At 31.3% G+C, this 15,411-nt stretch overlaps 1 protein-coding gene across 1 annotated transcript; it reads left to right on the plus strand.

Moving 5' to 3' along the window:
- The first annotated feature begins 683 nt into the window (after positions 1-683).
- LOC134713757 (organic cation transporter protein-like) lies at positions 684-14,539 on the plus strand. Its single transcript, XM_063575044.1, has 10 exons — positions 684-928; positions 2,983-3,288; positions 3,972-4,203; positions 5,220-5,409; positions 5,927-6,056; positions 9,163-9,266; positions 10,367-10,584; positions 12,452-12,575; positions 13,587-13,659; positions 14,205-14,539. The coding sequence occupies exons 2-10, from the start codon at positions 2,983-2,985 to the stop codon at positions 14,430-14,432; spliced, it is 1,605 nt and encodes a 534-aa protein (XP_063431114.1). The 5' UTR covers positions 684-928; the 3' UTR covers positions 14,433-14,539.
- Positions 14,540-15,411: the final 872 nt, after the last annotated feature.

The raw sequence follows: 15,411 nt of genomic DNA on the forward strand, positions 1-15,411 counted from the left end.
AAATTGCACAACGGCTTGCCATACATGCGCAATAATGCGGCGGGGTTAACCATGTTTATGAGATCTCAACCCTCCCCCTATACCTTTAGCCAAATTAGAAAAATGAATAAGCACATTAAATGATTCAGTTCAAGAGAAGTCTGAGTCTGATGTCAAAAGATATAACCAAAGAAAATAAACAAAATAACAACATACTACTAGCAGTTAACTGACATGCCAGCTCCAGACTCCAATTAAACTGGTTGAAAGATTATGATTTCATCATATGAATATCAGGCACAATCCTTACCGTTAGGGGTATATAGTATCTAGAATACCATCATAACATATAAGAGAAAAACCGTTCAGGCATAACCCGTGGCATACCAACAACTGTTAGCCCCCATATTGGATATATATATATTTATGTATTCTATTGATAACCTCCGTCTCCGGCGTGTAAGTTTTAGACGTAAAAATAATCTGCAAAATAACGGTTATTGTACTTGGGGAAAAATATGAATTATTTTCCGAAAAAGTATCACGGTTATTTCAGAATCTATTAGAGATTAGTTTCAGTTGTGACTGTTTTTTTTTCTGGTTCTTAACAGAAATAGTAATCGTTACTTGAACAGGGAACATTTGTCCAGATCATTTGAGCGCTTATAAATAAGAAAACGGTGACCTGAAGATAAACTGTAAATTGACATTGAAGATTTTTTTCAAGGATTTCGTAACCAAAGGCAATATGCTACCCACGTGTTCCTTTCCTTTATAAACGACTGATTATTTCAATAAACTCACATATAGATCTTCTCGGAATGTTGACCTTACTCATGTTGTGGGATGAACCAAAACTTTATTGTTTTCGTACTACATGATAGAGACAAGAAACTACAGTCTTTGCATGAATATTCTATATAAATATACTTGTACCGATTGAGAAAAGGTGAAAATTTTGTCGGTTAAAGAGCCCACCAGAGCTCATATTGTGTCTGTTATGTATATATATATATATGCAGACTCTAAATAAAATTTACTTACTAACTTTACGTACTAGCTACTGGTTCAAAGTTTTCTTTTGATAGAAAAAAATAGAATATCCACATTTTCAACCCCCCTTTATTTTGAAAGCTGTGAGAAAATCTCAAAGAAACATAGTGTAGGGATATACTGAGTTTTTGATTTTTTTTTGCAATAAATGATGTTCATAGACATAACTTTTAAAAATCTGCATTTTGGATTTTAAAAACTATCAAGATGCGTCCCAGAAAAAAAATGAAATAGCCTTGCCAGGCCTCATAATTTTTTGGACTAGATAAATGCTTCCTATGTGAATAATAGCTTTTCAAGATATAATTATTTGGACTAGATAAATGCTTCCTATGTGAATAATAGCTTTTCAAGATATAATTATTTGGACAATTCAATGCCCTGCAAATGTATCTATATGTGTAAGTTGGCTTTATTCAACCCTTAAAGGTTGTGGAAACTCCAACGTCTATCTAAAGTAGTTGTTCATGGAAGACAACTCTTGTATCTAGATAATATATATAAAAAAAAAATCACCAGGTCATTTTACCTAAAATATTAAGAAACTTTCAAACTAAATAAATGAATTGAATTTATACATACAGTCAGGGGTACTACTTGTACAAGTAATTTTTATTTACTTGAAGAAGTAAAAAAAAATATACATGTACATACATCATGTACATGTCTAAAAGTAAATTTGTAGGATACTTATACAAGTGAATTTTATTTACTTGTGTAAGTAAAAAAAAATTGACTTAGTTGTGTCCCTTAGACATTCAAATTTTTTTTCTAAATATAAGTAAAAAGATAATCTTATCTTCATTTCTAAAATTCTTAGGATTTCTTTGCTCTAATAGAATTTTAATTTGTTTGCACATGTTGCAGATGTCTTTATTAATTATTTAAGTGTAATTTTATGGACAATGAAAATTCCATTTGTCTGTTATCTTTAGAACACTGGTCATTTACAAGCCCCAAATGAGCTATTTTTGAAGGCTTTGCACAAATCAGTTTCTTTGTTTAATTAATGAGATGATACATTGAACTCTAAGAAAAAATATTGAGCTAACCTGGGAAAAAATCATTAAAGGCATGATTTTACATCTCAAAACTTGAGAATTTTGGTGGGATTGTTGTACAATGTGTAAGTAAATAAAATTTTTGAGGGGAAGGGGAGATTATTCAAACATTATAATTTACTTATTCATGTTATACAGGTATATTTTTTTTTACTTCTTCAAGTAAATAAAAATAAATAACTTGTACAAGTAGTTCCCCTGACTGACATATTTCTGAATTATTCTTAAAAAAAAAATTGGCAATAAAACAAATAAAAAGCAGATAATAATTTACTTACATGTAGTAAAACTACTGATCTATGCAATTTGAATTTTTGATTGAAGAAAAAGATAAAGCTCCTGCTTGCAATAGTTTTGCCCCGAACTTTTCCATTTTAAAGGAAAAAATATTTGAAATGAATTATTTTAGCAATGCATGAGAATATTATAGCTAGTAAATTCACTGCCCTCTAAAAATAACTTGAAGGAACATTAATTATGGTGTTGTAATTTATATGTATAAACTCCCATATGCTGATTTGAGGCCAACTTGAAGATTTCAACACTTAGTCCATTTGTGATGCATTAATTTTGTGAAATTCCTTGTCCTTATATTTTAGTTACATTAGATTTTATTTACCATATCTTCATGCAAAAATTTTTATCATTTATTTGTAGTTTTCTCTATCATGTCTTGAGGAGGATTTTTTTTGGCAGTAAACCGTTTTAGATATTTTTGGATTAAATTTAGAAACCTGGATTTTTATGAAACTCTTATTTGAACAGAAGCTAATATTCAAGATCAAGAAATACCATTTGTTTAGTTCAACATGTTCAACACTTTTATAATTAACATTAATGTACATGGAAGACTTTGTTCATACATGTAATAGAAATTCATATTTTGCAGATGTCTGAGTATGAAAAAGTTTTAAAACAGCTTGGTTCATATGGACCTTTACACTATTTTGGGAAATATCAGTTTAGAGTTTTCATCATTGTAAGCCTGTTTGAGACACCAGCAGCATGGGCAATGTTATTACCTATCCTAATCAATGCAAAGCCAAAATGGACATGTTATGAGGATAGTGGACTTTTAAGTGGTAATGCAACCAGAAATATGACACAGAATTATACAATGAATGCATGTGCAGCAGATAATAAAATATGTTCTGCCACAGAATTCTCCGAGGACTTTACTTCTATCATATCAGAGGTAAGCATACAAGAAATCAATTACAAATGTAAATAGTTGTGTTAGTTAGCTGTTATCAAAGTCATGTAATATGGATTTAATTTGAAAAAATTTATGTTATTTATTCTTTTGATATATAAGACTATAAATCAGTATGTTCATAATATAATTATTAGGAAAGTTATATACACACATATATATAAATCGTCTGAATAATAGTCAACGATTTTTCCCACGAGGGTGCTGGATCGTTACAAGTAACGATACATGTAAATATATATATATATATACATGTATATATCAGACTGACACTTAGCAGTGACACAAGAATGAGTTTCTGGATGTATCTTTTCCAAACTGTGCTGTTACTCTCAGCTTTTCTCTTGTGTACTCATTAAGATATCATTTTGTTATTAGTATACATTGTATATATATACTATCATTCAAAATCTCAGCTTTTCTCTTGTGTACTCATTAAGATATCATTTTGTTATTAGTATACATTGTATATATATACTATCATAAGAATCAAAATAAAAAGAAATTCTAAGGTGTTATTTCACATCATAATTCACATCTGTTATTTATATGCACTTATTTGCATTTTAAAATGTAGAAACATTACAATAATTATTATGGTAAGAGTACTATAAGAATGAAAAGATTAGTTAATTTGTAGTTATTTTTATTTTGATTGTTTTCAGTGGCATTTAATCTGTGAGAATGAAGGAATACCATCATTTATCACTACCCTACAGATGGTTGGAGTATTTCTTGGTGCATGTATCACTGGACAGCTGGCTGACAAGTTTGGAAGGAAGAAACCTTTATATCTGGAGTACCTGTTACTTCTTGTTTTACTATTCTGTAGTGCATTTGCTCAATCATGGCAAACATTTGCTGTCCTCCGATTCTTCATTGGTGGATTAGTTGGAGGTATTTATAGTCCTGGTTTACATTCACCTTAAAATTACCTCCTTTTGTATGATTTTACAAGAGTTGTTTCTCTTAGGTGTAAATAGTCTGTTCACAATTATAATAAATCAGCTTTATTTAGAGTCGGCAAGGTATATAAAAATAGACAAACATAAGCTCTAATGAGCTTTTAACCCACATATGGGACATTTTTAACAATACAACATTCATAACAGTGCAACACATAATATAGTACACATGCAATAAATATCACAGCACAAAAATGAAGCACTAATAGCAGAATATAAGCATAAGCTAGGTATTAAAGCTAAAAGCGTATTTAAGTGTAAACTAGACATAAAAGCTGGCAAAAATGCATAGCATAAAATTTGAAAAAATGGGGTATGATCTAGATGGTAAATCACCACTTTTAAGAAAAATACACACATTAGCTCTGCTGGCATCACTTTTGATCTCAGTCCTATACTAAAAGACTAATGTTACTGTTGGAATTTTTGTTATAAATTTGCATAAAATATAAACTAAAAATCTGCACAAACTGTGTGAGAAACATTTGTTTGACAAAGAATGAAATATGGTAAAATCATTTTGATTTATAACAGTTAAACTTTGAGATGGAAGTCGCTTTATTCTTCAATAGATATTTTTTAAACATTTTAAAACTTGAAAAGACAAACTTTAATGATTTTCTGTCCAAATGGGAAAGAACTGAAAACAAAATATAAATTTGACATGAATAGACCTGTAAAGAACGGAAACAAATGTTAGGAATGTTAGGAATAGAGACTTCTAATAACAATATGTTATATAACAATCCTGTTTCATTCTGAGAAACACATTTCTGTTTGCTTGGAGAAGACAAACTCTTCTGTATTTTTTTTTGAATTGAAAAAAACTAGAATTTTAAATAAAAGAAATGTTTTAGAATATATAGTCAGCAATTGAATTGACATATTTTTTTTGTGTGTGTGTTTTTTTCAAAATAAATGTTTTTTTTTAATAATTTTTATTTTCAGGTGTGTTGGTAACGAACTTTGTCTTACCATTAGAATATGTTATTCCATCCTGGAGAGTATTTTGTGGCTGTGTAGGTTTTTGGGCTGTAGGACTGATGCTGCTAGCTCCCCTAGGATACTTTATCAGGGATTGGAGAACCCTAACAATGGTGACATCACTTGTAGGATTACCCATGCTTCTAAGCTGGAGGTAAGCTGCCAGTAATGTTTTAAAAAGTACAATAATATAAAAAATTGTATGTACTTCTGTTTAAATTATAGAGAAAAATATGGATCATTGCTAAAATCAGCTAGCTTTCCTCAAACGAGAACTAGTTTTTTTTACTTATGGCCTGCCTAGCTAGGATAGTTAAGGACTATGGTGTTTTCTGTTCTGTGGGTCTATCTGTCTATTTGTCTGTCTCATATCAGGTTAAAGTTTTGGTTTTAGATAATTTATTGTCACATTAACTTGAAACTTAAGAGTTAGTACATATGTTTATCATGTTTATTACTAAGTAAAAGTTAAAAAAACATATATGTAAAAAGTGGGTTTTGACCCAGGTTCTACAGATAACTGATTTTTGAATTGTGATAGCAAGCTTTGATGTCCTATGTTCACATATTTTTAGGATTTATTGCATTATAAACACTTTCTTTGATTTGTTACAATATTGCATCACATGACTTGCTATAAAAATTTATACAAATGTATGTTATGATTACAGATTGGTACCAGAAAGTCCTAGATGGTTGCTAAGTAAAGGTAGATTTGAAGAAGCTAAACAGATCATACTGACCATGGCAGCTTACAACAAAGTAGATAAGCCTGATCTCACTCCACTACAGTTATCTATGGTAAGATAACCCTGATCTCACTCCACTACAATTATCTATGGTAAGATAATCCTGGTCTCCCTACACTACAATTATCTATGGTAAGATAATCCCAATCTCACTCCACTACAGTTATATATGGTAAGATAATCCTGATCTCACTCCACTACAGTTATCTATGGTAAGATAATCCCGATCTCACTCCACTACAGTTATCTATGGTAAGATAATCCCAATCTCACTCCACTACAGTTATCTATGGTAAGATGATCCCGATCTCACTCCACTATAGTTATCTATGGTAAGATAATCCTTGTCTCACTCCACTACAGTTATCTATGGTAAGATAATCCTGATCTCACTCCACTACAATTATCTATGGTAAGATGATCCCGATCTCACTCTACTACAATTATCTATGGTAAGATAATCCTGATCTCACTCCACTACAGTTATCTATGGTAAGATAATCCTGATCTCACTCCACTACAGTTATCTATGGTAAGATAATCCCGATCTCACTCCACTACAGTTATCTATGGTAAGATAATCCCAATCTCACTCCACTACAGTTATCTATGGTAAGATGATCCCGATCTCACTCCACTATAGTTATCTATGGTAAGATAATCCTTGTCTCACTCCACTACAGTTATCTATGGTAAGATAATCCTGATCTCACTCCACTACAATTATCTATGGTAAGATGATCCCGATCTCACTCTACTACAATTATCTATGGTAAGATAATCCTTGTCTCACTCCACTACAGTTATCTATGATAAGATAATCCTGATCTCACTCCACTATAGTTATCTATGGTAAGATGATCCCGATCTCACTCCACTACAGTTATCTATGGTAAGATAATCCTTGTCTCACTCCACTACAGTTATCTATGGTAAGATAATCCTGATCTCACTCCACTACAATTATCTATGGTAAGATGATCCTGGTCTCCCTCCACTACAGTTATCTATGGTAAGATAATCCTGATCTCACTCCACTACAATTATCTTTGGTAAGATAATCCCAATCTCAATCCACTACAGTTATCTATGGTAATATAATCCTGATCTCACTCCACTACAGTTATCTATGGTAAGATAATCCTTGTCTCACTCCACTACAGTTATCTATGGTAAGATAACCCTGATCTCACTCCACTACAATTATCTATGGTAAGATGATCCCGATCTCACTCCACTTTAGTTATCTATGGTAAGATAACCCTGATCTCCCTCCACTACAGTTATCTATGGTAAGATAATCCTTGTCTCACTCGACTACAGTTATCTATGGTAAGATAATCCTGATCTCACTCCACTACAATTATCTATGGTAAGATAATCCTTGATCTCACTCCACTACAATTATCTATGGTAAGATAGTCCTGATCTCACTCCACTACAGTTATCTATGGTAAGATAACCCTGATTTCCCTCCACTACAGTTATCTATGGTAAGATAATCCTTGTCTCACTCCACTACAGTTATCTATGGTAAGATAATCCTGATCTCACTCCACTACAGTTATCTATGGTAAGATAATCCCGATCTCACTCAACCACAATTATCTATGGTAAGATGATCCTGGTCTCACTCCACTACAATTATCTATGGTAAGATAATCCTGATTTCACTCCACTACAATTATCTATGGTAAGATAATCCTGATCTCACTCCACTACAGTTATCTATGGTAAGATAATCCTGATCTCCCTCCACTACAGTTATCTATGGTAAGATGATTCCGATCTCACTCCACTACAGTTATCTATGGTAAGATGATCCTGATCTCACTCCACTATAGTTATCTATGGTAAGATAATCCTGGTCTCACTCCACTACAATTATCTATGATAAGATAATCCTGATCTCACTCCACTACAGTTATCTATGGTAAGATAATCCTGATCTCCCTCCACTACAGTTATCTATGGTAAGATGATTCCGATCTCACTCCACTACAGTTATCTATGGTAAGATGATCCTGATCTCACTCCACTATAGTTATCTATGGTAAGATAATCCTGGTCTCACTCCACTACAATTATCTATGATAAGACAATCCTGATCTCACTCAAGTACAATTATCTATGTTAAGATAATTCTGGTCCCCTTCAACCCTGGCTGTGTACGATAAGACAATCCTGATCTCATTCAACTTCATTTATATATGGTTAGAATGTCCTTACAAATATCTGTTGTAAGATAATCCTGGTCTTGCAAAATTACAAATATATATGGTACAATAATCTTGATCACACTCAACTATTTTAAAGTGCCAGTCTGCCTAAGAATCAGGCAGTGGTGAAAACATGACAATAAAAAACCCACCCAATTTGACATTAATTTCAGTTCATAATATGCAGTTATGCACAAAAATAACATCCATTTCCGTTTTCTGTTCTGGTAATAGAAGATACAATTTGGTTGAAATGCACTAGAAATTAACAAATAAGGGGAGATAACTCTGTAATTTGCTATCATTCTTACCAATTTTCTAACCGAGTTATTTGATATTACCAGACACACACAAACCAAAGACTTATACTTTTTAACTCAGGATGATGGTTAGTATTAAATAGCATGATTAGCTTGGTGGTTTTTTTCTGATCATGTTTTGATTTTTACCTAAATTGCCTGATTCTTACAAAGACTGGCACTTAATATATATGGTACAGCAATCATCATCTCACTTAACTATAACAATCTATGGTAGGATAATTGAGAGTTATGATTATCTGAAATGGGCAGTTTGATTAATCTCAACTGCAGCTGTCTTCTGTAGGACAATTGTCTTTTTTTGTCAATTTTACTTATCTAAATATTTTAGTTATACCATAGTTTCTTTTCATTAAGATATATTGCAATTTCAGACACTTCAAGATTTTAAATACTGCATTACAATATTTCAATATTATTAAATTTGTTTTATCTCTTTATGTAAATCAAATGTCAATTGTGACATGGTTTCAGATGGTCATATTGCACACTGTAATAATAAGTGCAGTCAATAATTTCTTAATTTGCATTTATCAAAATCAATTTCTGGTTAAAATTTTAAAAAAGGTTGTAAGATTAGTCTTGTTTGTACTAATTTATATATATTTTTTTCTTACAGAAAATAGATAGAAATGAAAATAAAGGGTGTCAGATGTATAGCTACCACAATCTTTGTAGAAATCCAAAGTCTGCATTCCACAGTTTTATTGCTATGTTTTGTTGGTAAGTATTGCATCTTAACCGTGTTACAAATATTTAAAGCTTTCCCTAGCCAAGGGTACTTTCAGCTGTTGTGACCACTGAACCTCTTTCTTTATCTTTAAACTACACTTTCACAATTCTGTCATTCATCATTTCGACAACTTGAAGCCAGGGCCAAAGCTGTCAAACTATACATGGACAGTCTTTCTCTCAAAAATGATTTGCTACATTTAGCAATCAACATATAATTAAGCATTTCTGCCCAAAATATAACTTCAAATTTTGTTATTGATTTTCTTCATTGGAGTTACAAGGCTACAATTTATATACATATATATATATATATTTTAAATCATAGGAATGGCAATTCAAAAGTTACTACTGCTATAGGTGTACAATGATTTAAAAGGAAACTTACATTTCCTCTGAAACAACTGATAGGCCTTTTAAAAAAAACAATTATGAAATTATACATATCAGCCTGTTTTTTGCTTATGCTGGTGAGCTAGAAGAGTCCTGCATGTTTTAGTATTTGTCAGTATTTCAATTTGCCCATTTAAGAAATATTATGTATAAATATACCAAAGAAGACAGGTTTTAAAATAGTATAGCATTACAGCAGGAACAGATAATAAATTATGAGTTAAAACAAAAATTAGCAATTTTGGTCAATGCACAAAAATTCAATGCAAAATGTGCAAAGGTGCAACCCTTGAAATTATGGGTAAAACACTAAAATTTTAAACAGAAACCAAAAGGTAACAAAAAAACCCTAAAATCAAGAAGAAAATAAAATTATAAAAGCTTATAAGAAATAAACTTTTAAAAACCAAAATGAAAGCTCAGAATTCAAAAACAATACACCTATAGCATGTATAGAGTCAGCAGATAAAAGACCATTATTTCGATCCATAATTCTTTTCCCAAGGTTGCTGCAAAAACAATAAACATCCAAACCACTTAAGCACATAGTAATAACTTCATGATCTAAATAAAAATTGCTTGCTAAGACAGAAGATGGTGCTGTTGTACAAGCATCAATCAACCTTAAAAAACCTACTGACAATATAACAAATTAAAACAATTAAAAATATTTGTATCATTTATATTTATTATTTCAGGTTTGTTTCAAGTTCTGTGTACTATGGTTTAAACTTTAACACTAAGAATCTAGCTGGTGATAGATACCTCAATATCTTCATATCGGGATTGGTTGAAATACCAGCTTTAGTTTTGGTTCTACTTATCAGTAATAAAATAGGACGACGAAAGACGATCTCACTTTTAATGATATTGGCAGGAATCTCATGTTTCTCAGTTTTATTTATAGACTTAGCTGGTAAGTATTTAAAAATAAGGCATATTCAATATTGTCTTTTACATGTGTTGTTTGGAAAACTGTAAAGAACAGGTTGGATCCTTAATTAGTAATTATATGGTTGACCTTAAAGGGGCACTAGCTATCAAATTCATGTTCACCAATTCTAATAAAATTCTCATATTTGGTTTATAACAATGAAAAACATTTATCCAAACTATTAAAAATCTAAATAAAACAATAAACAAGGCACAGGCATGAAAATACGTAGCTCCGTTTTGTGTGTGTTTGATTCTAGACGCCATCTAATTATTTATTGAGTTGACCTCTATAGTCAACTGATGACCATATAAGCGATGTAAACATAAGTATAACTATAAATAGATTAAGCAAACGTGTGCTGTTGAATTATTCTAGGTGTATTTAATTTTGTGTTACAGATAAAAATAAATATTTATCATCATTTTTCCCTATTTTAGAATGTAACTTTTGTTTATTTGTGGATCAAATCAGTAAAATGATTTACCTTTGTTTCACTTTCAATGTTGGCATTCTCTTCCTTTAAATAACTTTACACAAACAATTCATGTGTTATCCGTTTCAAGCTAAGGGGTTAAATTAAAGTTCACATGAATACGGGTTCAATGATTTCTTGGGATACCAACGCCATGGATTTCATGGAAACATCTAAACTAAAAAAGTTTTTATACATTTTTTTGCGATCGTATAATGGTATGATGTTGTTGCCGTCTGCATCGTAGTTGTCGTCTGTGTTGTCCGGAGACACATTTGGTGTCTGGACAATAACTTTAGTTTAAGTGAATGGATCTCTATAAAATTTAATATGAAGGTTCAAAACCACAAAGGGTGGTTGGGATTGATTTTAGGGATGATGGTCTCAACTGTTTTGGAATAAGGGGCCAAAAAGGGGCCCAAAACAAGCATTTTTCTACTTTCAGGATATAAACTTGTGTATAAGTTTTTCAATTGCTCTGAAATTGTTCCACAAGGTTTAAAATCACAAGTAGAAGGAAAAGAGGGCAAAACTAGCATTTTTGTAGTTTCTGGATAACAACTTGTGTGTAAGTATATGGATCTCTCTTACATTGTACCACCAGGTTCCATATCACAAAAGGAAGGCTGTCATTGAGTTTGGGGGTAATTGTCCAATTCATGCAGGAATTAGGGGCCAAAAACAAGCATTTTTCTAGTTTCCAGATAATAACTTGTGTTTAAGAATATCGATCTCTCTGAAACTGCACTTCAAGGTTCCATACTGCTAAGGCTTGAATTGAGTTTCGGGTAATTGCTTCAAGGGTGGATTCAAAAAGTTAGGGGGTTCCAATTTTTTAAGGGGTTCATTTTTTTTTTCAAATTTTTTAAATTTCAATTCTTTTAAAATTCACGAAGACTTTTTAATTGCACAGTATTGTGCAATAGATATGTGAGATCTTTTTTAAAACATTTTCTTTGTGTCAGAAACCTATACTATGTCTAAAATTTGATCACAATTCAAATTCAGACAGAATCAAGCATGAATATTGTGTCCAAATTTGCCACAACTGTTCAGGGTTCAACCTCTGAGGTCCTATGAGGCTGCGCTCAGTGAAGCATTTTATTAACATTTTAAACAATTTCTGCAGGCTGGTATGCAGTAATCCATCAAAATTTGATCAATAAAGGTAAATGAGTACATGCAAAAAAAAGAATGAAAAGAATTGATAATGTGTTACATGCAAATTTGAAATGGTCAAATATTTGATATAGGAAATCATTTTTATTGTTCCTTTCCTCATTGTTGATATGTTTTATCTTCAAATGGACATATGACAAAATAATCTTTGTTTTCATGATGGACTTATATTGTTTATTGAATTTATTGTTTCAGGTGAAAAGTCCTCTGGATTAACAATACTAACAATAGTGCTAGCCATGCTAGGGAAGTCAGGAATAGCTGGTGGCTGGGCTGCAGTTCAGGTTTTCTCTGCTGAAACATTCCCAACTGTTGTCAGGTATGTGAAATGAGTCAGGATTTTCACAAAAGTTGGATTTACTTTAAAAACTGTTGAAGCATTACATAAGAAGGGTGTATCCTTGATTTCACTACAGGTTGAGCATACACATTTGGGAAATTAATAGAATTACTTTTGTACCTCAAGTTATTAAGACAGTAAGTTTTTTTTCTTCACACAATTGGATCAGCATAATAAATTGGTTGTGTAATTTATACAACACTTTACCTTATTGTATGTTTATATTATACTAACATGAAAAGTTGAGGACACTAATAAAAACTTTGACAGCAGTATTTGATGCTTCTTCACAACATTTAGGAAAACACTCAAAGAGTTTCTGGCTGAGGTTCAAATTAAATGTGTCTATAAACACTATTGTATCTTCCTGCAGTACATTAGAAATCAGACTCAGATTGTGAGTCCAGCAGGGTCCATATTAGTATCACATAAACATGATTAAATTGTCCTGATTTGAATTCACTTTGTCATCTATCATCATCAGCATCATCTATGTCAGTTTTCTAACTTGATATTTAATGTATGTTTTATATATATGTATTGCTGCATGTTCTGGGTTAACTGTTTTGCTTGATATAATATATAGATATAAGAAGATTTGGTATGAGTGCCAATGAGACAACATTCCATCCAAGTCACAATTTGTAAAAGTAAACCATCATAGGTCAAGGTACAGTCTTCAACACAGAGCCTTGGCTCACACTGAACAGCAAGCTATAAAGGGCCCCAAAAAATGACTAGTTTAAAACCATTTGAACTGGAAAAACCAACAGTATAATCTATAAAAAAAAACAGAAACGAGAAACACTTACGGGTTTAAATGTTTTTTACAAGTTCTATGTATGTAATAGGAATAAAGTTATTGCTGCCTGTTCTATGTCAGAATATTTACCTGATGTAATATGTATTTGCTATAAGAATATAGGTACAAAATGTATAGCTGCATGTTGTATGTCAGCTGTTTAACTAGATATGTATTGTATTTTATAGGAACATAGGTATAGCTGCATGCTCTATGTCTGCCCGGGTTGGAGGTGTGGTAGCTCCACAATTTGAAAGTTTAGTAAGTATAAGATTACAGTAGTAGCTCCACAGTTTGAGAGTTTAGTAAGTTTAGAGTTTATGAACCAGACATATGTAAATGGTCTCACAACTATTGATAAATAAAAAGACAGAATATGTTTACATTTATAAAGAATAAAGCTAATGCTAGAAATTGTTGTCCTTCTCTACTCATGATTTATCTCTTGATTTTTGTCCCCAACACATTACATGTTGAGGACATACTAATACTGGGCGTCTATCCGTCATTCTGGTTTTGTTAGTGCTCTCACATGTACAATTCTTTAAAGGTTTTAGGAAACTTGTATCATAGGTTTATTTCAGAAATGTCTTTGCTGAATTCAAAAAATATGTGTCCATTACTTCTTTTTTAAAAGAGTTATGCCCCTTGAAAACATTAATTATATTAAAATGAGTTGCTCAGTATATATATAGCTTTTAACGAAGAACTCTGTGTAAATACAAACAAAACAAAGAATACAATATTATTATGAAAGCACAAGAGTATTTATTATTTGCTTACCTACACTTATTGTTTTTGTACAGAATTCTATTCAGCAATCATTACCATTCACAATATTTGGAGGATTAGCATTAGCCTGTGGTGTCTTAGTTTGTTTCCTACCAGAGACTGCTGGGAGACCATTACCAGACAAATTAGATATAATTGTGGAAACTCAACTTACTGATAAAGGGGAAAAGGCAGTAGATGAAGAAGAATTTCTAGAAAATACCCTTTTACAGAATGATTGTGAACAAGAGAATGTTTTTTGAGTTGCTGTGTTCTAATATAGTTATAGTTTATGACATTAATATTGTTACCCAGAGTGCAATTTCATTTAGATTTTTCTTAGGATGCAAAAACTATTGTAACATGTAAACCCGGTTTTGTATAGAAAATCTAAACTTTATATCAATAATGGTTACTGTTTGTTAATGTGTAAAAACTGAGTTATCCTTATCAAGAGAAAATGTGAATGAAAATGTCCTTTTGAGTCAAAATTATGACATAAAAAGTTTGCTCAAATAAATTAATTATATTTGTTAAAAAGATATCAAATTTTATCTTGCCATGTTTAATGGCTTAATGCCATACCAATGTGTTCAATTTTTTTTAGAATATTTATAAAACTAATCAATGAATGTCAATGATGACAATTTAGCATTATTGAGTGACAGATCTTGACTTTTATAAACCATAAGTTTTGTACATATCAATGTTATCTGTGTGTTTTTTTGTTCTTTATTTAGACTTTTTAGTCAAACCATTTATATTAAACTACAGCTATGTGACTATTGCCAAGTTCTGTGTCAATCCATTCTCTTTAGTATTATGTTGAAGTGAATGTCACCATCACAACAGGCAAATGTTTAAAAACATTGTATAAAAAGAGATTCTTACAATGATATCAGAGGTTCATCAGATTTATCTAATCAAGATAGTAAAATTTATAATTTAACTTTAAAGATTGATTACATGTGATAATTCATGAGTAACTATGTAAGAATCTGTTTTTCTAATGATGAAAAAAATAATTTTCATTTTTTTGTTTAACTAAAATCCCTTCAAATGCCTTCCACATTCCAAAATGTTGTCAATTTCATGAACACCTGTTAGCATATTTTAATTCATCCAGTGAGATGATAAAGGTTATGACCCTTTAATTCATCCAATCATTTTCTGAGATCACCTAGAACAACATGTTGATTAAATTTTAATATACAATGGGTTCACAAAGGTATACATTAACAT

This window comes from Mytilus trossulus, chromosome 4 (assembly GCF_036588685.1).
Source record: "Mytilus trossulus isolate FHL-02 chromosome 4, PNRI_Mtr1.1.1.hap1, whole genome shotgun sequence".
NCBI classification, from domain to species: Eukaryota; Metazoa; Mollusca; class Bivalvia; order Mytilida; family Mytilidae; genus Mytilus; species Mytilus trossulus.

Bases quoted from the DNA above. Each gene is read 5' to 3' on its own strand.
- LOC134713757 (XM_063575044.1), top strand. From the start codon at position 2,983: ATGTCTGAGTATGAAAAAGTTTTAAAACAGCTTGGTTCATATGGACCT. The intron at 3,289-3,971 runs GTAAGCATACAA...GATTGTTTTCAG, and splicing joins TTACTTCTATCATATCAGAG to TGGCATTTAATCTGTGAGAA. The intron at 9,267-10,366 runs GTAAGTATTGCA...TTATTATTTCAG, and splicing joins TTTATTGCTATGTTTTGTTG to GTTTGTTTCAAGTTCTGTGT.